The 24,510-nt window shown below is 43.2% G+C and overlaps 2 gene segments (V, D, J or C); both read right to left on the bottom strand.

The window, feature by feature from the left end:
• Window positions 1-24,510, bottom strand: part of LOC125109330 (immunoglobulin kappa variable 2D-29-like) — a 664,016-nt gene that overhangs the window by 515,780 nt on the left and 123,726 nt on the right.
• LOC125109341 (immunoglobulin kappa variable 1D-12-like) lies at window positions 8,412-9,103 on the bottom strand. The segment is given in 2 exon segments: window positions 8,412-8,823; window positions 9,022-9,103. Coding segments are annotated over 2 exon segments (372 nt in total).

Here is a 24,510-nt window from a genome sequence, read left to right as displayed (position 1 = left end):
GATTTTTATTGAAGGAATTTTTAAAGTTTGTGACAGGAAAGAAAAATGACTTATCTTTGTTAAGGGAAGACCTCCAATCTGGTCTATATCCATCCTATGTGTATGTTTAGGGAGGAGACTGCTGTCCTTGCACATGGTGGAGGAGGTGTCCCCACTGTCCCAGACAGTGGGCACAAAGAACCACCCGGGGATGGAGAAGATCAGTGCACAGTAGCCAAGTGGTGGTCCCTGACCAGCTGTTTAGAGGACACCAAGCACTTTCAAGTTGGAGTTTTCTCAGGGGCACAGCCTCCTGGCTCTGGAGGTCTGCTCTCAGTGGTTTCATGTCCACACTTCATCTTCCAGAGCCTCTGCCTGTGGCTCTACAGGGTAGCATGGAGACCCTAGTTTGAGAACATCTAGCCCCTCAGGAGTGTCATCATCTAATGGGAGTGAAGGGTGCAGAGAAGGAGCCCCTGTCATTGACCAGCTGCAGACACCGGGTTCCATGATTCCCTCCTCAGGTGTGATTAGGTTCCTAAAGCAGCTCACCAAACTCAGAGAATCACCTACTTGTGTTTAGCAGTTTACTAAGGGATATGAGAAAAGGATCCAGTTGAAGAGCTAGATGAAGGGATACACAAGGCGAGGACTGGGAGAATCCTGAGAAATGGTGAGAATGAATTTGATAGTTTTTAGGATCCCTTTGAGGCCCCAATGGGAAGAATTTCAGGGACAGCAACTTTAAGTAACTGAAGTACTGTAGTTAAGTACTGTTTCCCATCCCCAAATTCTCCTCCATTTTTTTATGGAATTATCTGTGGTTGAGATTTATTTCCTTCTTACCCCCTCCCACCCCAAAGCCACAGAATATCTTGTTATGTTGCTTTGAACGCTATAATTTTTGTACAGTTGACCTACCTTAATGGACAAAGACAGGTTATTATGAGCATCAAGCCCCTCCATGTGTTGAGACAAGAACACTGGGGTCAGCCTTGAGAGGCCAAGGTGCCATGTGTGGGGTAGACATGTGCCCGGTGCTGCTGAACCTCCTTCCTGGGGTTACTCTAGTAAGGTACTGGTAAGGTCCTAGTGTGGGGGCCTCAAGACTATGGGTTTTGGCTTCATTTTATGGTGCCCAAATAGCTCTATAATTGATGAGATTCAGAGTTACTGCTTCAGGACCCTTTTCTGATAAGAAGAATTAGGAATGGAAACCAGATATGCTTTCCTGGATCTGATCTTCCTACCCCGTACTGCTATGTCAATATATTCTGCTATGTATTTTCTTGTATAGGGTTAAGATTTGGAGTTTTATGTTTAAAAGTGGAGCCTATTTGAATGATGTTTCTTATGTATTTTGTATGAAATGGATATTCTTTTTGCATAGGGAACACTGTACGTGAGCAGTTAGTGTAACTGGGAAAGGAAGAAGGTGAGAGAGTGGAAATAGAAAACATACTAATTTGTGAATGATACCAAATATTATCCTGCTGAAAATATCTCAAAATTAGTTAGCTCAAAAATGTATGGAACTTCTCATTGTGCCACGAATGGCTCAGGTTTCTGATGCTCAGGCTGGGTATCTGTCCCTGACCCAAGCATATAGGCTGGAAGGGTCAGAGTGAGGTTCAGGGCAGCCCTCCCTGGCAGCTCACCCCTCAGACCGCAGGCTGATCATGTTCCTTCCAGAACTGGTTGTGCCCCACTGAGGCTGTTGGCACCCAGGGGTCGGGACTCGGTCCAGAGCACTCAGCTGCATGTTACTGCCCTGAGCTCCCCAGCACCTGCCTCTGACACCAGCTCAGAGCCTCTGCTGTGCCTGCTCCCCCCTCAGGCAACACATGTGCCAGTGGGGACCGCTGAACATAGAGGTTTGTGTTCGGGCCTGAACCACTGTGGGAGGAGAATGTGTATCTTGATAACAGTAATAAACTCCTACATCGTCAGCCTCTACCCTGCTGATTCTCAGGGTGAAATCTGTCCCTGACCCGCTGCCACTGAACCTGTCTGGGACTCCAGTGAAACGGTAGGAAACTTTATAGATCAGGAGCTGTGGGGACTGGCCTGGCTTCTGCAGGTACCAACTCAAATAGGTGTTTCCATTACTGTGTACGAGGCTCTGACTGGCCCTGCAGGATATGGAGGCCGGCTCTCCCGGGGTGACGGACAGGAAGAGTGGGGTCTGAGTCAGCACGACCTCCCCACTGGATCCTAAAACAATGAGAGTTAAGTACAGATTATGGAATAACAGTGTAATCCATTTTTATGATTTAAATTTCAATTATATTAGGCCAAATCATTATTTTGTGATTAGATTCCTATTCTAAATATATCTGAATTCCATGGATAACCCAAGAATTGCAGGGCACAGAGTGGCCACATTTTTTTCCTTCAGCATCTCACTAAAGCACTGTTCTTTGGTCCTTGCAGCGTCTTCATAATTTTCACAGACCTCAATATTTAATACCCCTTTTTGGAGGGCAATCTCACCCCTGGAGAGAACACACATAGGGACTAACAGCACCCAGACAGCTCACCCTCCTCACTGTAATCTCCCATCTCCTCCCGGCTCTGCTCTTACCTGGGACCCAGAGCATCAGAAGCCCCAGGAGCTGAGATGGGAACCTCATTTTGGTGAGAAGCTGAACTGTTGAGTCCTAGTAAGTAAACACAAGCTCAGAGCTGACCTTTATGTCAGACTTCCAAGGCAAGGTCCTCCCCAGGGGACAATATGCAATCCCATGGTGGGTGTGGCAGAGTGGAAGGAGCAAAAGGCAGGGTGCGGGTCCCTCTCCTGGTAGAGCAGTAACTTAAAATGTCTTCTGTGTTTGGAGAAAAACTAACAGAAACAATTCCCTACTGCTTGTGGGAAGCAGGACCTCCCTGTGATAATCAGGATCTGTGGCAGGACACAGTGCCCATAGCCCTGCCTTCTGAGAAAGCTCCAGAAACCTGACGATACAGGCATGAGTGTCCAGAGTCCATGTCTGGCAGGTGATAGCCATCCTCCTGGATTCCTGTCAGCTAATGTCCAGGAGACAACAGGTCCCACTCCCCACTCCAGCTGATTGACCAGAGATCTCCTGATCCCAGGATGAACTGGAGATGGTTCAGGAGTCTCTGGGATCTGCTGTTTCCAGGTTAATGGTTTTAGACAATTTAGTAATGATTAATGAAGAATTAAACTCACCCTGGGGCTTTGTGAATATTACTCTAGTAGAAGATGAAAGCAGGAAGAACTTGACAGGTAGAAAGGAATCTCTCACTTACAGGAGGAGAACTCATAGTCTTGCAGAAGAGATTGGAAAGAAGACAGAATTTTATGCTTCAGCTAGTGCATATGAAGATTGTGGTAACCATTTGTTATAATCTGGTGGTATCCTGTCATGTTTCTCTCTCTGTCCCCAGAGATAGAGAGAGGTAAGCAGATAGTTAGTGGCACACAAACCATATGACATATGTGAGACCCTTCACTAAAAAAGGGACATATACTGATGGTTCTTCACGTGTCAGGTTGACATTATGTCATATCGAATCATTTGTGAGAATTGTGTCAACTTCAAATTACCTCACAACTCAAGTCACTGTTCTGCAAACAAAATCGTGTAGAAGAATGGAGTTTGTACTTCTATCGGATCTCCAGTAATTTAAATCCAAAGTCATACTGAATTGAAAAATAACTGAAATTTCAGGCATGATAAGCAGAAAAGTTCAGTCTGAATATCTTCTAGGAAATCCTCCAAGAGTTAGATTTTGTGTAAATCTAACAGAGTTAGTGTAAAAATGGTATCAAAAGCAAAGCCTGATCTCAGCATGGAGACTTGGGTGTTGAAGACAAACCATGGAAGAAGTAGAAGTAGTAGAGCCCTTGTCCCACAGTGGACTAGCTAGCATTTTATTTGTCCTTTTCTGTGATTTCTGTGCTAGCCAGTGCAATCCTGGATCTTACTCTTGAAAATGGCAGCATCCTAACGAATCCTGCTAGTGAGGGAATTCAGGAAGATAAGCCAGTGAAAAAGAAAAAAATCAGGACAAAAACAAATGGAAAATACAAGACAGTATTGCAAATCATAAGGCGAGTTTGAAAAACTATTCATTACAGATGTTAAATTAATAATTACATTAGCTAACACTGTGTGTCAAGTAACTAAAAAAAAGGATCAGAATCGCATTACCCATTACGATATGTGAAACCTCAGTATGTGGATATATGGTTGGAAATTATACATCTGTCATGTTTATTTACTGTGTATCAGTTTAAGTTTTCTTTTCTTTTCTTTCTTTTTTTTTTTTACAAAGTATTCCTAAGAATGCTTGAATTTCAAAAATTATACTATTTCCTACAAAACTTTACATGAAAACTTTACATGTCTCCTTTTCTGTTTAGTTACATATCTCATAATGTCTTGCCTTAAAATAAGTAGAAAATCTAAAATCTTGTAAGCTTTCTTTCTTGTCTAAAGGCTTTGAAGTTTTCCTGTACTCCCCGTAGACTGAAGGAAGAGCATTCCTAATTCTAAACAGGAGTGTTTGTATCCTTCGTGTTTACAAACTAGGTTGTATCCTTTACAGTAAAATGGACCCCACTGAGCAGGTCGTGGCACACCACACAGAAATGACCGGCGTTTGTAAGGAGTGTAACAAGAACCTCCATGAGGTCCAGGTGGGGAAAAGGACTCTAGATTCACTAATCTTGACCACTGTCACCTGAATGAGCAAGGACTTATACAGGTGGGTTTTATTGCACTTTTGTCTCTTTACCAGGGGATGTCTAATTGGATTCCATAAAACTGGAAGCCAGGGTGTGATTTGTGTCCCTTGGGGTGATGCTTTTGCTGCTTTGGTTATGTGAGTCCATTATTCTGGGGTCAGGTGTGTCGGTGGGGAGTGTGATTCTGTTATACATTCTGTAGAACTTGATCTATAAATTTTCTCAAGCAAAACAGCTCAACTCATAGCACTTTGGCCAAGTTGATGGACAACAGACCTGTGTCCTGACTGAGCCCAAATGGAAGTTTTCTGAGAAGAGATGAGTTTATCCTTGCATGAAAACTGAGATGAAGCCCCCCAGCAGAGGGAGTTTCTCCAACAGGAGGTCTGTTGAGTAGCTTCTTGGGACCTGTGATTGAAATGGGTCCCCTTTTCTAAAGAACTGCAAATTATCACCTCTAGAGGATGAGCATCAGTGGCCCCAGGAGCTGAGATGGGAACCTCATTTTGAGAAGCTGAACTGTTGAGTCCTAGTAATGTAAACACAAGCTCAGAGCTGACCTTTATGTCAGACTTCCAAGGCAAGGTCCTCCCCAGGGGACAATATGCAAATCCCATGGTGGGTGTGGCAGAGTGGAAGGAGCAAAAGGCAGGGTGCGGGTCCCTCTCCTGGGAGAGCAGTAACTTAAATGTCTTCTGTGTTTGGAGAAAAACTAACAGAAAACAAATTCCCTACTGCCTTGTGGGAAGCAGGACCTCCCTGTGATAATCAGGATCTGTGGCAGGACACAGTGCCCATAGCCCTGCCTTCTGAGAAAGCTCCAGAAACCTGACGATACAGACACGAATGTCCAGGGTTCCATTTATGGGTGGTGAATGGTCATCCTGTTTGGATTCCTGTCAGCTAATGTCCAGGAGGAAACAGGTCCCACTCCCACACCAGCTGACTGGCCAGCGATCTCCGGTTCCCAGGATGATCTGGAGATGGTTCAGGAGTCTCTGGGGTTTGGCCTTTTAGGTTAATGGTTTAAAATAATTCAGTAATGATTTAAAATGAATGAAACTTATCCTGGGTCCTCCTGTATTATACTCTATGTGAGATGAATGTAAAAAACCTACAGGGGTAGGAACGAATCTCTCACTCGCAAGTAGAGAATCATATTCCTGGGTAAGAGAATAGGGACAAAGACAGAATTTATGCTTCTCGAAGTGAGGATGCCATTTGTGGTAACCATTTGTTACAGTTTGGTGAGTATCAGTCATACTTCTCTCTCTCTCTCCCAGAAAGACACACAGACAGACATTCAGATGAATAGATACACATACATACTCCATAACAATAAAGAAATTTCTTAAAGAAGCACTTCCTAAGAGGATGGGACAGAACAATAATGTTTCATTTTGTAATGTTTGCTTCTACATTATCTTTTTCCTGTGATGCTCAGAGACCCCTTCTCATATAGAGGCTTCCTCATGATGTGTAAACAGTTGCTATCAGGGTTCTGGGTTCCTTGTTAGCTCTGTGTGAGAAGTTGTGTCCTCTCCCTTGGTTTTATGCTTGGCATCCACAGCCATGACTCTCTGCAGTTCAAGAAGAGATTCTGTAGGTGAGAATAGCAGGAACTGGGTAACTGTTTGAATGTCTAACGGTCACCTATGACAGACATTTTCCTGCGGTTTTCAGCGAACCACAATCACTGTAGAAGAGAGTGCAGGGTCAGAGCTGCTTGGGGCATCAGTTTTACCAAGTGCAGGGACATAACCTGATGATTCTGCGTGTGTCAGCCTGGTGGAGTTGTTAGTCAGTTGATTGTGGAGAATTGTATCTACATGTATGCATATTATACATATATATGCATATGGACATACATTCACATATATATGAATGAATATATATGAATGAACTTTAGATTTAATCACATTTAATAAGTCTGAATGATCTACACAATTTGTCACTATTACTCAAAGTAATCTCAGTTAGATGTTTCTACAGTGGGGCAAATTTACACTTTTAAATCAAATATTTTTAAAAACATTTCTTTGTTTTGTATCTTCTTATGAATGGATTTCCAAGTATTCCTTTTTATGCCATCGTGTTTAATAAAACCTGTCAATTTCTATGTGGAGATGTATAAAAATTGTACTAGTCAGATTTTACACACAATTTTAACAAACCATTCAAAAATTCAGTGGCTTCTCATACTAAGCATTTGTGTCTATAGTCATGGATGTTCATGTTGACAATAATTTGAATAATGCACACAGGGCTCATCTATGTGGTTCTTCTGCAGGGAGATGAATGGTTCTCTAGCCTACGGATTGTGGTTGATCTGGGGCCAAGACAGAGTGTGGTGACTCCCATGACACATCATTCTCATGGCAAGCTGTAGGAGGGTACAGAAACCACAAAACAAGCAAATCCAAGTCCAGTTATTCTGACAGAATTGTATATAATTTGGTCTTTGTAACTTTTAAATTTCTACAAATCATTATTATATTTATTGTTTAGGTTATGTGATCATGTTGTTTCCAAATAATTATATTTTCCAAGTATACAGTCTAAAGAGGCTTGTAATTTAATTTTGTATGAATTAGAAAGTAAATTTGGAGGGATTTTTGAGATGTGGCTTTAATTTAACAGGTTGCTTTTAATAGAAATGTCTTAAACGAAAATAGAAAATTAAAGAAAGACAAGTTTATGGGAAGTAAAATTGCTCTATAACAGAGCATCTTAAACCTTACACAGCTCTCCTGCCATCTTGTGAAAATGGAGAGCCATGTGAGTAGGTATCAAGTGGAGACAGCTATTTCGCATTTGTCACAGACTTTCAGGGTTGTTGATGATGCTCCCATTTATAGAGAACTTTAAGCAACAAGGTATTCTTATATTAAGAAAAAACACTGCTTCACCCACATTTAGTTGTTTTTTTTTTTTTTTCAATCACAAAAGTCCTTCATTGTCAGGTTATTTCTATATACATGACACAATTTCCTCAACCATCTGTTCCCTCAGTCACTTAACAATATCTTCTTGTTATGACCTAATGTGATAGCTAGAAGCATATTCAACATATTCTGGGGCCTTCCCCTAATGGGCCAACTTCTGAGAGATGTAAAAACAGTGACCATCCCAGGCTGACTTCTGTCAACTCCCCATCACCACCGTCACTTCTGGAAGCACATTTTCCTGAGCTTCCTTTCCTCTATGGTTCCCTAGAGAGTTGCTCACGAGGCACCTTACCCTAGATCTGGAGGTCAGAAGAGGAGAAAACAATGCGTTTAATCAGTACCTGCAGGCAGATGAGTGATAAGTGAGGGACTGGAGAATCACCTGGGGAGGGGCTGCTGAGGTTAGGGCATCATCCCTTCCATCCCTGGCCCTCTTAGGTCTGAGGACCACGTGGCTAGGCAGCCTGTATCTCCAATGGTATAAATTCTCTGACTTATGGGGTATCACTGATGAATCACCGTTTTCTAGTGTCTGCTTCCCTTATTACTATATCCCCAGGCCTTTGAAGAGTGATATTTAGACATTGCTTCCCTACAGGAAGCAATTCCTACTTGGAATACCTAGAGTGGCTTCTCTTTTGCTGTACAAACCCCGGAGGATGCCATCACCCACACTCCTCAAGTATAATGATCTGGGGGAAAGGGAGTCAGTCAGGAGACCAGAGATCCTCCTTGCCATTCTCCCAAAGCTCCCATAATCTCCAAATTGTGGCTGCCTCTGAGAAACTGTCTGAGCAGTTGCAGGCATCAGAGGAGAAGCGGGGGCAGCCCAGCCCCTCACATCTGCTTCCCTGGTGGTTTATGCTCTGACCTGTAACACTGTGGGCGGGTAGCTGTTAGACTGTTGGCAATAGTAGGTCCCAGCATCTTCAGGCTCCAGGCTGCTGATTCTTAGGGTGAAGTCTGTCCCAGACCCACTGCCGCTAATCCACGACAGGACCCCAGTTTCCAGCTTGGATGTTGCATAGATCAGGAGCTTAGGAGCTCTCCCTGGCTCCTGCTGATACCAGACTAACCACTTGTTAATGTTTTGACTGGCCCCGCAGGTGATGGTGACTCCTTATTTTGGAGCCATGGACAGGATGGCAGGAGACTGGGTCACCACAATCTTGCCATGAGAGGCTGAAACCACACAGGGAACATTGGCAGAGCTTCAGGATATGTACATGGAAGTCACCAGTATCTAGTTAGGTGGGACATAGGATACTACTTATTTTTAAAATATGCTAATTCATCTATGGAAGGATTCCCAATGAAGAAAGAAAATCAGGCATGAAAATCATACCCCCACTTTAATCTGCTTTGTGTAAATATTCTCACCTGGAACCCAGAGGAGCAGAAGGCCAAGAAGCTGTGATGGAGTCACCATCTTGCTGCTTTCAATGGGTCCAATGTGTTCCTGCCACACCCCCCAGAGATTCTGTTATAAGACTCTGAGAGGCAGAAACACTTCAGATCTAAGAGGAAGAATATATGCAAATTATGGGCATTTGTATTGCTTAAAATACTCAATAATAAATTTATCAGAAGAATCCCCCCACCAGGACCCATTCTCCTCTGGGTATGTTATCTCCCTCTTCTGGGCATGTGGAGGTTTTGAAAGTGCTTACCCCATGCTTGGCCAAATACAAGGTCTACCAGCAGGGGGCATGGCATATGATCTAATGCAGTCCTCAGGTGGACATTGCTGTCACCTGCAGTGAAGAGTTAGTCACATCTTCAGTCTTGGCCCATGACTAAGATAACTCCCTGCTCTCTGCTGCAGTGCGTTGTATAAACATCCCCCAGAGCATCCCGCCAGGCCATACTCTGTCAATTACATCCTGTTAATTGCACACCATGAGCGAGAAGTGGTGAGGACTTCACCTACTTGCAAAAACACATGTGCTCCAACAGTGCAATCAAACCCTACAAAAATTCACTGGGGCCCCACCCTGGTGGCTATGTCAGGGGTCCAGATATCTGAGGAATATGGGGACATCCTCTCCGGAGTAAAGGACAAGTGCTTGCATCTTGTACCTCTGACCACTGAGGTTGAAGCACACTACCTTGTTGAGTGTTGGGACAACACATTCCACACTTGGATAAGCTATACCATTTGGTTATGAGCTAATTTTGAAGTCACTATTGTAGAGTGGGTGCAGAGCCAGGAGGGACTGTATCAGGTTTAGGTCTCAATGCGAGTGGGCCCTATGACCTCTCCTATCATTTGGTGGTACATGCATCTGTGTCTAGGAAGGACATTGTGGACACTCTGGAAAGCCCAGAGGAATACTCATAGTATAGACTTCCCGGTTCTTCAGCAAGACTTGGTCCTTCTCACAAATAACCTATTCACTGTTCAACAAGTAGTTCCCAGCATAGCACAGGCCCCAGTAGACCTGTCCACAGCACATCAATTAACTGTGTGACAGAGCTGTTCATCCTAAACCAGAAATGTCTGACACACCAGATTTTTTTAAAAGATTTTATTTATTTATTTGAGAGAGAGAGACAGTGAGAGAGAGCATGAGTGAGGAGAAGGTCAGAGAGAGAAGCAGACTCCCCGTGGATCTGGGAGCCTGATGCAGGACTCAATCCTGGGACTCCGGGATCATGACCTGAGCCGAAGGCAGTCGACAACCAACTGAGCCACCCAGGCGTCCCTGACACACCAGATTTTAAGATTGGGTGGAGCCCAGCAGCAGACAATCTCAGAAAGGAGATAGTATTTTCTTTAGTATTGGATCCAAGCAGATTCAGTGGGCACACGATTTATGGGACAAGAGTTTCAGATCACCACAATACTTCCTACTCTTGCCCAAACACCACTGCACGAGCTCCTATTTTCAGCCTCATGAGGCTTTATATTTAATGCATTTTCTTATTTCTGCATTCCTGCTGCTCCAGCCAGGAAGGGACTGCCTCTCCCAACATTAGCTAATTCTCAAGAGGCAGTAAAAGACTTGCCCAGGGGCATAGGATTGATATGCAAGCCAGACAATCCTGAGTCCAAATCCTTACTCCCTTTTTGTTAATGAGACCAGCAATCTGTGACATTTCCCTCTACCCAATACCCCCTGGGTACCAGAGGACAAGGGGCACAGCTATAGTCTGCAGCCTGCTGAAATTTTCAAACTCTCCAATCTTATGTCTAAGTAGTTTATTGACTTTGCTTCTCCATTACTCCTCATGAAATACACAGTAAAAATACAGGCCAGCAGTACTTCTCTCCGCGTGTGCCTCTCACCTTGGTACTTCCTGTGTCACCGTGTGGCATGCTGTGTGTTCTGTTTCCAGGGCACTATGCATTAAAAAAAAACTTTATACTGCATTGTAATAGCTTTCCTGTCTTTGTTTCTTACCACATCTGATTAAAGATGCAGGGCCTGCCAACCAGCTAATAGCAGAGAAAGGACTCCAGGTTCTGCCCAGGTTTGCATGATATGTTGATGTAAGTTAAACTGGACAGCTCCCATACCATTCTGTAATGAAATAGGATGTTTTTTTAGTAGACGCTCAAAGAGCACAAATGGTCATTGACTTAATGTGGCCGGGAAAGTGGCCTGAAGTAAGGATATGGATGCTCTATGGGGTGGCTGGCTGGGAAGGGTCTGTTAGGAGGAGAGTGAAAGGATAAAGGAGGAAAGATCAGAAGCAAGAAATTACCCAATCTAAACCAAAATGAGAAACTTAGCTAAAAACAAATCAAAGCAAAACAAAACCCCAAAGTCAAAACCAACAACAGCAAAACCCTACCATGTCTGAGATATATGGGACCAAACAGAAGATCTAACATTTGTGCTACTTGGAATCCTAGAAAGAGTGGGGAGAGAGGATGGAGATGAAAAATATTTTGAACAAGTAATTGCTCAAAAATTTCCACATTTAACAGACCCCCAACAACATAATCCTAAAGAAATATATGTCAAGACACATCGAATTAACATTTCTGAGCACTAAAGAAAAAGGAAAAATATCATAGGATGAAAGAGAAAAATCACACCTACTCAGAGAGGAAAACACCTCGAATGACAGAGGATTTCTATTCAGAAACCATGGGGGCCAGAAGGAAATGATGTCAACATTTTTTTTTCTGGATATAATTGACATATAACATTGTGTAAGTTTAAGTTTTAAACAATGTGATAATTTGATCTATGTTTATATTGTGAAGGGTTACCAACATAAGGATAGTTAATGCAACCTTCCTTTCACATAATTATCCTTCTTGTTTTACTTATTTACATTTTTGTGGTGAGAACACTAAAGGTCTAGTCTCTTAGTAACTTTCAAGTACAATATAATACTGTTAACTAGAGTCACCTTGCTGTACATGAGACCATCAGAAATTGTTTTATATACAGTAGTTTGTACCGTGTGATCAACATCTCCCCTATTTATCTCACCACCCAGCCCCTGGCAACCACCAATCTTCTCTCTGTTTCTATGTATTTGGCTTTTTTAGATTCCACATGGAAGTGATATTATACATAATATCTTTCTCTGTCTTCCTTATCTCACTTAGCATATTACCTTCAAGTTTCATCCATGTTGTCCCAAATGGCAAGATTCCCTTCCCTTTCATGGCTGAGTAGTATTTCATTGTGTGCGTACACATGTATAACAAAGCTTCTTTATCCATTTATCCATCAGTGGACACTTAGGTTGTTTCCGTATCATGGATGTCTTAATAATGCTGTAATGGACCCAGTGGTGCATATATATTTTCAAATACCCAGAAGTGGAATGGCTGGATCATAGTGTAGTTCTATTGTTAAGTTTTTGAGGAAACACCGTACTGTTTTCCATAGTGGCTGCACCAATTTCCATCCCTAACACCACCACCTGAGAGCATTTCTCCTTATCTTTTCCATATCCTTTTCCTCCATATCCTCTATAACCCTTGGTATTTCTTGCCTTTTTTTTTTTTGTAACTAGATACTGAATTTTATCAAATAGTTTTTCTTCATCTGTTGAGACAATCTTATGATTTTTACCCTTAATTTTGTTAATGTGATATATCATGCTGATTGTTTTATGGATATTGAAACATCCTTGCGTCTCTAGAGTAAATCTTACTTGATCATGGTGTATGATCCTTTTACTGTATTGTTGAATTTGGTTTGCTAGCATTTTGTGGAGGATTTTTGCATTGATGTTCATCAATCGATATCAGGCTTCCAGGTCTGGCCCTTCTGTTCTGGATGCCAAGAGCTACAGCCTTGTCTCCCATCCCCTCCTGCTCCAGGCAGGGCTGGTCCCCCAGAATGGGATCCAGGAGGGGAGGTAGAAACAAATAGCTTGGGATCCTTGAAAACAAAGAAACTTGACAATGTGGATGTGTAGCTTGTTCCAAACTGCACGTAGGTGAAAAAATGTTTAATTTCAAACCCTATTATTTGCCCTATAAATGTGGCCCTTGTGGGGATGGTCCACTGGAAGTTCCCCCTGAGGGGAGAATGCTCTGCCCAGGTCTCTCAGTCGGGACTCCAGCATGTCTGTCTCCATGGGGCTTCCCCAGCTGGTGAGGTGGGATGTTGTAAGTACCTGATATGAGGTAAAGTGGCTTTATTCTCTTTTCTTGCCTACTATTCCCTTTCTGTATATGTAGATTCCTTTCCTCTTCTGTTTCTATTAGTGTTTCTGTAATAATAATAAAGTTTTCTTTCCTTTATGAAGCGAAACAAGGCTGTGGTGAATCTTCTGTGCAGCACGGGAGGGGACCCTGAATTGTGATAAGGGCTACTGCTGTAGATGTTTATCACACTAAAAATACCTTGGCAGCAACATCTAAACTGGCATTGACCACCCCACTAGGCACCCTAGCCTACTTCTGTTAACCCCTAAATTTAACCATCATTTAGAGCAAATTCAGGAGCAGAGTGATGGGAGAATCGACCCTTTGTGAGAGTGAGGTATGGATCTCCAGGCAGAGTCTACTTGATACAGGCTCTGTCTGGGTTTAAGACATTGCTCATGTAACGAAGCAGTGCAGCGGCCATGGGAGTTCCATGGAACAGCCAGGGTGCCACCTGACAGAGGAAGACTCAGGCATCTGCCCCACTCAGAGGAAAGATGGCAGAAGTGTTGTGGTTGGACTTGCAGTGTGCCTGAATCCTGCACAGCCTCTGCCCTACTCACCGGGATGGCCTGCTTGGTGTCATAAGGGAATCCCACCTTTACTCTGTTCCCTCTGCTTAAGAAGGAACAGCAGGATGAGGAACAAGTGCAGGGAAGTTTATATGGTGCCCAAGAAACCCTGTGCTGACTTCTCAAACCCCTGGAGGGGACTGAATTTTCTTGAAGGCACCTAGATTTCATTCATTGGTTAAATCAACACAAAACAGAAATATTGAACTGAAAAGATAGAATAAGTAAACTTCAGGATTCAGTCTTCCCCTAGGTCCAATGAGGGTTCCACATGTCTCCCCAAGTGAGGAAATTTTGGGCCTGTCTTCCATCTCTTATCTCTCAGGATCTTGCACAGCCCCGGGACCCATGCTCAAGTGTTTGCCACATCCTTACCCATCTGCAGGAGATAAATGGCTTCAGAACTTGATGTTTTCCAGTCAGAAGTTTTATAAGAAGCTGGGCCCAAAGTTCTCCACTTTCTTTTTGTGCCTTCCAATTCTTTTGTCCCTCTCTGCCTTCCATTATTTGTTTTCTAGCATATTTTGTTATTTTACCAGGGTTATTGATATAAAGAGCCAAGCTCATCATTTCTGGAAACTGAACACATTTAAAGGCATTTTTAAATTGAAAATGGAAGCTCTTCATTCAGTCTTGTAGCAGTTTGTCATTTTAGAACTTCTAAACTGTTCTCAGAGCTTCTTAGTTGACTTCTGTGTGCTTCTGTCATACAGCTCTATTTGGAGTTATTTTTGGCTCCTTACATTTCCACTGGGTACTTTCACAAGCCACTACTTATGAGATTTCCTTCTGCTCTCCCTGACTGCTTTGCATAGGCCCCTCCAGGCCCAGACCAGAGGCTCAGGCTGTATAAAAGGGGCCTTTGCTACATGAGCTGAGCTGTGTCAGGCAGGCAGGGGCAGCAAGATGGCGTCACAGAGGCAGGTCCTACTAGCCTTGTTGCTGTGGGTCTCAGGTGAGAAGCTGAAAGTGCCACAATTCTTCTGGAGTAGTGTCATTTTAAACAACTTTTTAAGATATATAATGAAACACTGTTTTTTCCAAAAGAGACCCAATGATGTACTGCCATGTGGTACCATTAGGAAGCACATTTGTAATGAAATATTTCAGTGTGACTGGCATAAAGTGTGTCTGTAACACCAATTTTCTGATTGCAGGTGCCCATGGGGACATCACAATGACTCAGTCTCCAGGTCAACGGGTCACCATGAACTGCAGAGCCAGTCAGAGTGTTAGGTACTACTTAGCCTGGTACCAGCAGAAACGTGGGCAGGCTCCCAGGCTCCTCATCTATGGTGCATCCAACAGGGCCACGGGCATCCCAGAGTGGTTCAGCGGCAGTGGGTCTGGGACAGACTTCACCCTACCATCAGCAACCTCCAGGCTGAAGATGTGGGAAACTACTACTGCCAGCAGGTTTATAGCTCTCCATCCATAGTGCTTCAGCCTTGAACAAAAACCTGCTCCCCAGGGCCTCCGGTTAGGGAGGCTTTGCTGCACCACTGCTTCCTCTTTACTCAGCCCTGAACATGTGCGTTCCCCTATCTGCCCGAGAAGTCACGTCTCCTGACATACTCCTTGGAGGGCTTGTAAGGCACAGCAAAAATGAAGAGAGCTGACTTTTCTGCATCCCCCACTCCTTTTATTAAAAAGATTTTATTATTAATTTGCCAGAGAGAGAGAGAGAGCACAAGCAAGGGAAGAAGGAGACAGAGGGAGAAGAAGGCTCCCCACTGAGCAGGGAGCTCAAGGCAGGACTCCATCAAGATGCTGGGATCATGACCTGAACTAAAAGCAGCCATTTAACCAACTTAGCCACCCAGGCATCCCTCTTGCTTCCCTTTTTGTGGGAGGTTAGTGAAGACAAATGCTGTGAAGATGTCTTAGGGATGCTCTTGGGAGTTTTTGTGCCCCAAGAAGTTGCATGTATCCCAGGGTACCACAGCAGGAGTGAGTCAGGAAGTTCTGTCTTTAGCCTCTGACAAAGGGCCATGAACGTTACACCCTGTGGATCAGTTCTCCCTTCCTGCTCCTCTTGGACTCTGGGACATTTCTCTTTTATTTCCTCATTCTCTTTTCTTCACCCTCTACCACCCCTGCCCCCCGCTCTGAACCTTCCTAGGATGAAACCTTTGAGCTCTCCTATTCAGAATCTCCCATGTGGAAGGTAGTGTCCCTCTTGCTTTTTCCTTCCATGGGCTCTGTTTCCCAGCCTTCCTGGGCAGTGTCCTGGACATTCATTTCTGCTCTAGCTCCTTTCCTATCTCCCTTCTCTCTCTTCTCCATTTCTCCCAGCCTTACTCATTTTCACAAAGGCAATTCTCTCTTTTTTTTTTTTAGATTTTATCTATCTATTTATTGCTGGGGGGTAGTGGCCGAGGGAGATGGTGAGACTCACCCAGACACCATGCTGAGTGGGGAACCTGTCGCCTGCTCCATCTCACATGCCTGAGATCATGACCTGAGCCGAAACCATGAGTCAGACACTCAACAGACTGAGCCACCCAGGCACTCTGATTCCCTCACTCTTCAACCCTGTCACTTTAGGAACATGGGATGCTGTGCCTCAGCACCTTTTTTCACCTTTGTCACCTTTTTCTTTAAAGTCGTACCTTGGGCATTCAGGTCTAATCTTGTGACTGAAGGAAATCACGGCTCTAAGTGTGCCATAACTTGAGTCCCTTGGAGAACATTTCATGAGCATGTCCAATTCTGTGTGAAAACGGAGACATTCTGAGCATCTTAGTATTATTTCCTCAACTCCTTCTGAAATACATGGGTTGATGCAGTTTAGCTTCGGGAAAGACTGAAGCAAACCTGCTCAGTGTGCTCCAAATGTCTTTACCTACAAAAGAGCTTCTCTTAATAATTAGAAACCTACTTCAAGGATTGCTATTAAGGGCTCCATTTCTCTCACCCAAGGTATGGGTATGTTTTCTGAGGGCTTCCTCTGTGTTCAGAGCAAAGACATCTGCTTTCGCCCCAGCTGGGAGAGCCAGGCGATAATCAATGACATCAGTAAACATTTACTACATTTTGTTGGAGGGGCTATAAAGAAAAGTAATGGAAGGAAGGGAATAAAAGCTTGCCAAGTAAGAGTGAGCAGAAACTTAAAATCAGATGATGTATTAGTTACTAGTGTCATGTGATAAATCACCCACAAAATACAGTGGCTTAAAATGGTAGCATGTTTGTGGCTGTGTTGTTTATTGGTTGGCTGGGCAGTTTTGTTAATATGGGCCTAGGCTTGATCTTGGCTGGCTTGCTCGTGTGCTTAATGCTAGCTGAACCAGGAAGGTTAATGGATATTCCTGATATGGAAAGGCTCACATTTCTTTCCTCTCTTTCACATTTCTGTTGGGAAGGTTGCTGACCATCTTGACCTAGGAAATAGGAAATGGCATACTTGGCTTTAAGTGAGGATGGAGGAGGAGCTGTTAGAACCTGAAGAAAGAGAAAGAGTGAAGACTGACGAGACCAGGGAAGTGAAGTATGACTATGCGGCAGGGTGAAGGGCCTCAGGAGGTGAGAGGTCATGAATCAAAGTTGGAGCAGTCAGGATTGCTGTGTGTTTTCCTCCAGCAGGCAGGTGGAGGGTTGGGGCTTTGTACATGAAATGAAACAATAGAAGGCTGAGGAAGATCTTTTGTATAGGGAGTTGTTATAAAGAAGGATCATGGAATTCAGCTGAGGAAGGAGGGAAATGAGACTATGAAGGGATTAAAGAGAAGAAAATATAGGAAGGTCAATAGATTTACTAAAAGCTAATTTTCAGAAAACAGTAAAATTATGACTCTCATTGAGAGATAGTAATGACGAACACGTGTTGAATTATTTTACTCACATGCTGTGAGGGAACTAGGAAGATGTAAGTGGGTCAAAGGAAAAGTCAAAAGGAATGATCTGCAGAGAGAGGCAAGCTGATTCTCCATGGTGAGCTAAGACATCAGTTAAGTCACTACCAGACAGTACAGAATCATCCATCTATCAGTTATCAACAGTTTATAAAGAGTTGCAAGATAGCTCAAAGATAATGACCAGGGTTAGACCCTGATAACCTGGAAAAGTACATTACAGAGATGCCAAATTTTCCATGGAAACACAACATATATTTTTCCTATAGATTTCAGGTCTTACTGTAATGAAAGCCAGAAATTATTGGCGGTGGCATACCCAGTGGATTGAGCTGCAGAGTTCTTAGATTGGGTCAAGGCTGAGATACTCAACATTTTTAAAAAACATTTATTTATTTATTTATTGAGAGAGAGGGGGAGGGAGAACACCTGAGGGCATGAGCAGGGGAGTGGTAAAAGGAGAAGGAGAAGCAGACTCCCCACTGAGCAGGGCTCCATCCCAGGACCCCAGGATCATGGCCTGAGCTGAAGGCAGAGGCTCAACCGACTGAGCCACCCAGGCACCCCGAGATGCTCAGCATTGTAATGTTGGAGATCTGGTCATGATTTTCTGATGGTGCACCTAAGGCATGGCCATGAGAGTGACTGATCAAGACTGGGTGGGTAAGAGACAATTGGAGGACGATCAGCCAAACAACTGAGAGAGCAGGTAATGGAAGGTCATATACTGGAGTACACTGAAACGACCGGAAATTATGACAGGCTGTGAGAGGCTCTAGGAGGCGGGAGCTAAAATATTCCAGGAACCAGGAGAGACTTTGGGGCTGGTGTTTGTCTGCAATAAGGAGTGATCCTAGAGTGGTGTAGTCTACCTATCTTGATTTCAAACACTGTTCTTCTACTTTCTACGCAGGCTTAGAAGTTTAGAAGAGGCAGAAGGGGGCAACAGAAGGTCTGTGAACAGGCTGCCAGGGAAACACAGAAACTCAGGGCACTTTTAGAAGAGAGGCAGGCTACTGCGTATCTCTGTGGTTTGGAGTGCGAGTGTTGAGGGAGAAGGTGTCCAGGTGGTGAGTCTTTATCTCTCCTGTCTTCCATATTTTTTGTTTGCCTCCCTCTTATAATCTGTTTTGCTGTTCTTTCCAAATTTAAAATGTTTTCTAGTGACAAAAGCAGGCTGCTCTTTGCTCCTGGTTTTGTACTAGAAGTCTTTTTTTTTAATGTTAAAAATATGTTGGGAAAAAAATGATGTACATTGGTTCCAGCACAAGGATAGACCGAGATCTAGTGTTTTCTCCTTCGTGAGATTTTTTTCTCTGGATTAAAATTTGAATGGCAAAGTCAGGACCTCGATCTAGAACCTGATTTCTACATAGTTCTACATATAAATGAAATCATATGATGTTTGCCTTCATCTGGACTTACTTCACCTCACAATACCCTATTGGCCCATGCATGTTGTGCCAAATGGCTAGATTTCATTCTTTTTTATGGCTGAGTAAAATTTCATTGTATATATGGACATTGTCTTTCCAGGATTAGGAGCTTATATCTGCTATGGGTTTACAAGTCTGTTCGGGAGCTTGAAGAAAAAGTTTTTCTAATCCTTCTCAGCCATATTTCCTGTGAGGTAATGTGCATAGAATGTTGTCTAGAGAATACAGCACAAAGACAGTCTAACTGGGAAAGAAGAGATTCAGAGAGTGGGAAAATAAGCAATAATAAATTATGAACGGAACGATATAAAATATTATCCTACTGAAAATATCACAAAACTTCTTAGCTCAAAAATGTATGTAATTGTGTTGCCACAGATATGCCTCAGGTTTCTGATGCTCAGGCTGAGTAATTGTCCCTGACCCAAGCACAGAGGCCAGGAGGGTCAGGTTGAGTTTCATGGCAGCTCTGCCTGTCAGCTCATTACTCAGCCCACAGGCTGGTCATGTCCCTTCTGGAGCTGGTTGTGCCCCACTGAGGCTGTTGTTGCCAAGGGGCCAGGACTTGGTCCAGAGCACTCAGCTGCATGTTACTGCCCTGAGTTCCCCAGCACCTGCCTCTGACGCCAGCTCAGACCTCTGCTGTGCCTATTCCCCGCTCAGGCAACACACATGCCCAGTGGGGACCACCAGACAGAGAGGTTTGTGTTTGGGCCTGAACCACTGTAGGAGGATCATGTGTACCTTGATAATAGTAATAAACTCCCACATCGTCAGCATCTAGCCTGCTGATTCTCAGTGTGAAATTTGTCCCTGACCCGCTGCCACTGAACCTGTCTGGGACCCCAGTGAAACGGTTGGAAACCTTGTAGATCAGGCCCTTGGGGACTGGCCTGGCTTCTGCCAGAACCAACTCAAATAGGTGTTTCCATACTGTGTATGAGGCTCTGACTGGCCCTGCAAGAGAAGGAGGCCAACTTTGGGGGTGATGGACAGTGAGAGTGGGGTCTGTGTCATCACAACCTCCGCACTGGATCCTATAACAATGAGAGATAAGTACAGATTATGGAGAAACATTATGAGTCATCATTATGAATTAAAATTTCATTTATATTGGGCTAAATCATATTTGTGATTGGATTCTTACTGTAAATATATCCAGTTTCCAAGGATAACCCAAGAATTGCAAGGCACAGAGTGGCCACAACTTTTTTTCAGCATCTCACTAAAACACTGTTCTTTGTTCCCTTTAATTTCTCATAATTTTCACGGATTTCAAAATTAAATTCCCCTTTTGGAGGGCAATCTCACCCCTGGACAGAGCACACATAGGGACTAACAGCACCCAGACAGCTCACCCTCCCCACCCCAATCTCCCATCTTCTCCCCCCTCTGCTCTTACCTTGGACCCAGAGCATTAGCAGCCCCAGGAGCTGAGAAGGGAACCTCATTTTGAGAAGGTGAACTGATGAGTTCTAGTAAGTAAACACAAGCTCAGAGCTGACCTTCATGTCAGACTTCCAAGGGAAAGTCCTCCCCAGGTCCTCCACCATGCAAATCTCGTGGTGGGTGTGGCAGAGAGGAAAGAACCAAAGGCAGGGCTCAGATCCCTCTCCTGGGAGAGCAGTAACTTAAAATGTCTTCTGTGTTTGCAGGGAAACTAACGACAAATTCCTTACTGCCTGTGTGGGAAGCAGGATCTCCCTGGGATAATCAGGTTCTGTGGCAAGACACAGTGCTCATAGACCTGCCTTCTGAGAAAGCTTCAGAGACCCTGATAATACAGGCACATGTGTCCAGAGCCCATTTCTGGCAGGTGAATGGCCATCCTGCCTGGATTCCTGTTGGCTAATGTCCAGGAGGAAACAGATCCCACTCCAACTGATTGACCAGCAATCTCCAGATTCCAGGATAAACTGGAGAGAGATCAGGAGTCTCTGGGACCTGCTGTTTCCAGGTTAATGGTTTAGGCAATTTATTAATGAGTTATTAATGAATTACTCACCCTGGGACCTCGTGAATTATCTAATCTTTGAGAAGATGAAAGTGAGAGAAACTTGACAGGTAGAAAAGAATCTCTCACTTACACAAGGAGAACTCAAGTCCTGCAGAAGAGAATAGGAAAGATGACAGAATTATATGCTTCAGGCAGTGTATGAAGTCTGTCGTAACTGATTGTTTCAATGTGGTGTGTATCCTGTCATAATTCTGTCTCCCTCCGCAGAGAGACTGATAGATGGGTAGGTGGATAGTAGGCAAAACAGACAGATGATAGACACATATATACCATTTGGTGCATATTAGATAAGGTAGACACACTCAAACACACACCATATCAATTGGAGTGATTTCTATTTTTTTTTTTTTAATAAACATATATTTTTATCCCCAGGGGTACAGGTTTGTGAATCGCCAGGTTTACACACTTCACAGCACTCACCATAGCAATACCCTCCCCAATATCCATAACCCCACCCCCCCTCCCATACCCCCTCCCCCCATCAACCTTCAGTTTGTTTTGTAAGATTAAGAGTCACTTATGGTTTGTCTCCCTCCCAATCCCATCTTGTTACATTTATTCTTCTCCTACCCACTTAACCCCCCATGTTGCATCTCCTCTCCCTCATATCAGGGAGATCATATGATAGTTGTCCTTCTCCGATTGACTTATTTCGCTAAGCATGATACCCTCTAGTTCCATCCACGTCGTCGCAAATGGCAAGATTTCACTTCTTTTGATGGCTGCATAGTATTCCATTGTGTATATATACCACATCTTCTTTATCCATTCGTCTGTAAATGGACATCTAGGTTCTTTCCATAGGTTGGCCATTGTAGACATTGCTGCTATAAACATTCGGGTGCACGTGCCCCTTCGGATCACTACGTTTGTATCTTTAGGGTAAATACCCAGCAGTGCAATTGCTGGGTCATAGGGTAGTTCTATTTTCAACATTTTGAGGAACCTCCATGCTGTTTTCCAGAGTGGTTGCACCAGCTTGCATTCCCACCAACAGTGTAGGAGGGTTCCCCTTTCTCCGCATCCTCGCCAGCATCTGTCATTTCCTGACTTGTTAATTTTAGCCATTCTGACTGGTGTGAGGTGATATCTCATGGTGGTTTTGATTTGTATTTCCCTGATGCCGAGTGATATGGAGCACTTTTTCATGTGTCTGTTGGCCATCTGGATGTCTTCTTTGCAGAAATGTCTGTTCATGTCCTCTACCCATTTCTTGATTGGATTATTTGTTCTTTGGGTGTTGAGTTAGCTAAGTTCTTTATAGATTTTGGACACTAGCCCTTTATCTGATATGTCATTTGCAAATATCTTCTCCCATTCTGTCAGTTGTCTTTTGGTTTTGTTCACTGTTTCCTTTGCTGTGCAAAAGCTTTTGATCTTGATAAAATCCCAAAAGTTCATTTTTGCCCTTGCTTCCCTTGCCTTTGGTGATGTTCCTAGGAAGATGTTGCTGCGGCTGACGTCGAAGAGGTTGCTGCCTGTGTTCTCCTCGAGGATTTTGATGGATTCCTTTCTCACATTGAGATCCTTCATCCATTTTGAGTCTATTTTCGTGTGTGGTGTAAGGAAATGATCCAATTTCATTTTTCTGCATGTGGCTGTCCAATTTTCCCAACACCATTTATTGAAGAGGCTGTCTTTTTTCCATTGGACATTCTTTCCTGCTTTGTCGAAGATGAGTTGACCATAGAGTTGAGGGTCTATTTCTGGGCTCTCTATTCTGTTCCATTGATCTATGTGTCTGTTTTTGTGCCAGTACCATGCTGTCTTGATGATGACAGCTTTGTAATAGAGCTTGAAGTCCAGAATTGTGATGCCACCAACTTTGGCTTTCTTTTTCAATATTCCTTTGGCTATTCGAGGTCTTTTCTAGTTCCATATGAATTTTAGGATTATTTGTTCCATTTCTTTGAAAAAAATGGATGGTACTTTGATAGGAATTGCATTAAATGTGTAGATTGCTTTAGCTAGAATAGACATTTTCACAATATTTATTCTTCCAATCCAGGAGCATGGAACATTTTTCCATTTCTTTGTGTCTTCCTCAATTTCTTTCATGAGTACTTTATAGTTTTCTGTGTATAGATTCTTAGTCTCTTTGGTTAGGTTTATTCCTAGGTATCTTATAGTTTTGGGTGCAATTGTAAATGGGATGGACTCCTTAATTTCTCTTTCTTCTGTCTTGTTGTTGGTGTGGAGAAATGCAACTGATTTCTGTGCATTGATTTTATATCCTGACACTTTACTGAATTCCTGTACAAGTTCTAGCAGTTTTGGAGTGGAGTCTTTTGGGTTTTCCACATAGAGTATCATATCATCTGCGAAGAGTGATAGTTTGACTTCTTCTTTGCCGATTTGGATGCCTTTAATTTCCTTTTGTTGTCTGATTGCTGAGGCTAGGACTTCTAGTACTATGTTGAATAGCAGGGGTGATAACGGACATCCCTGCCGTGTTCCTGACCTTAGCGGAAAAGCTTTCAGTTTTTCTCCATTGAGAATGATATTTGCGGTGGGATTTTCATAGATGGCTTTGATAATATTGAGGTATGTGCCGTCTATCCCTACACTTTGAAGAGTTTTGATCAGGAAGGGATGCTGTACTTTGTCAAATGCTTTTTCAGCATCTATGGAGAGTATCATATGGTTCTTGTTCTTTCTTTTATTAATGTGTTGTATCACATTGATTGATTTGCAGATGTTGAACCAACCTTGCAGCCCTGGAATAAATCCCACTTGGTCGTGGTGAATAATCCTCTTAATGTACTGTTGAATCCTATTGGCTAGTATTTTGGCGAGAATTTTTGCATCTGTGTTCATCAAGGATATTGGTCTGTAGTTCTCTTTTTTGATGGGATCTTTGTCTGGTTTTGGGATCAAGGTGATGCTGGCCTCATAAAAGGAGTTTGGAAGTTTTCCTTCTATTTCTATTTTTTGGAACAGTTTCAGGAGAATAGGTATTAGTTCTTCTTTAAATGTTTGGTAGAATTCCCCCGGGAAGCCATCTGGCCCTGGGCTTTTGTTTGTTTGGAGATTTTGGATGACTGTTTCAATCTCCTTACTGGTTATGGGTCTGTTCAGGCTTTCCATTTCTTCCTGGTTCAGTTGTGGTAGTTTATATGTCTCTAGGAATGCATCCATTTCTTCCAGATTGTCAAATTTGTTGGCGTAGAGTTGCTCATCGTATGTTCTTATAATTGTCTGTATTTCTTTGGTGTTCGTTGTGATCTCTCCTCTTTCATTCATGATTTTATTTATTTGGGTCCTTTCTCTTTTCTTTTTGATAAGTCTGGCCAGGGGTTTATCAATCTTATTAATTCTTTCAGAGAACCAGCTCCTAGTTTCGTTGATTTGTTCTATTGTTTTTTTG

This window comes from Lutra lutra, chromosome 9 (genome assembly GCF_902655055.1).
Source record: "Lutra lutra chromosome 9, mLutLut1.2, whole genome shotgun sequence".
In the NCBI taxonomy this organism is placed as follows: domain Eukaryota; kingdom Metazoa; phylum Chordata; class Mammalia; order Carnivora; family Mustelidae; genus Lutra; species Lutra lutra.
This window is presented reverse-complemented; position numbering and strand designations above follow the sequence as displayed.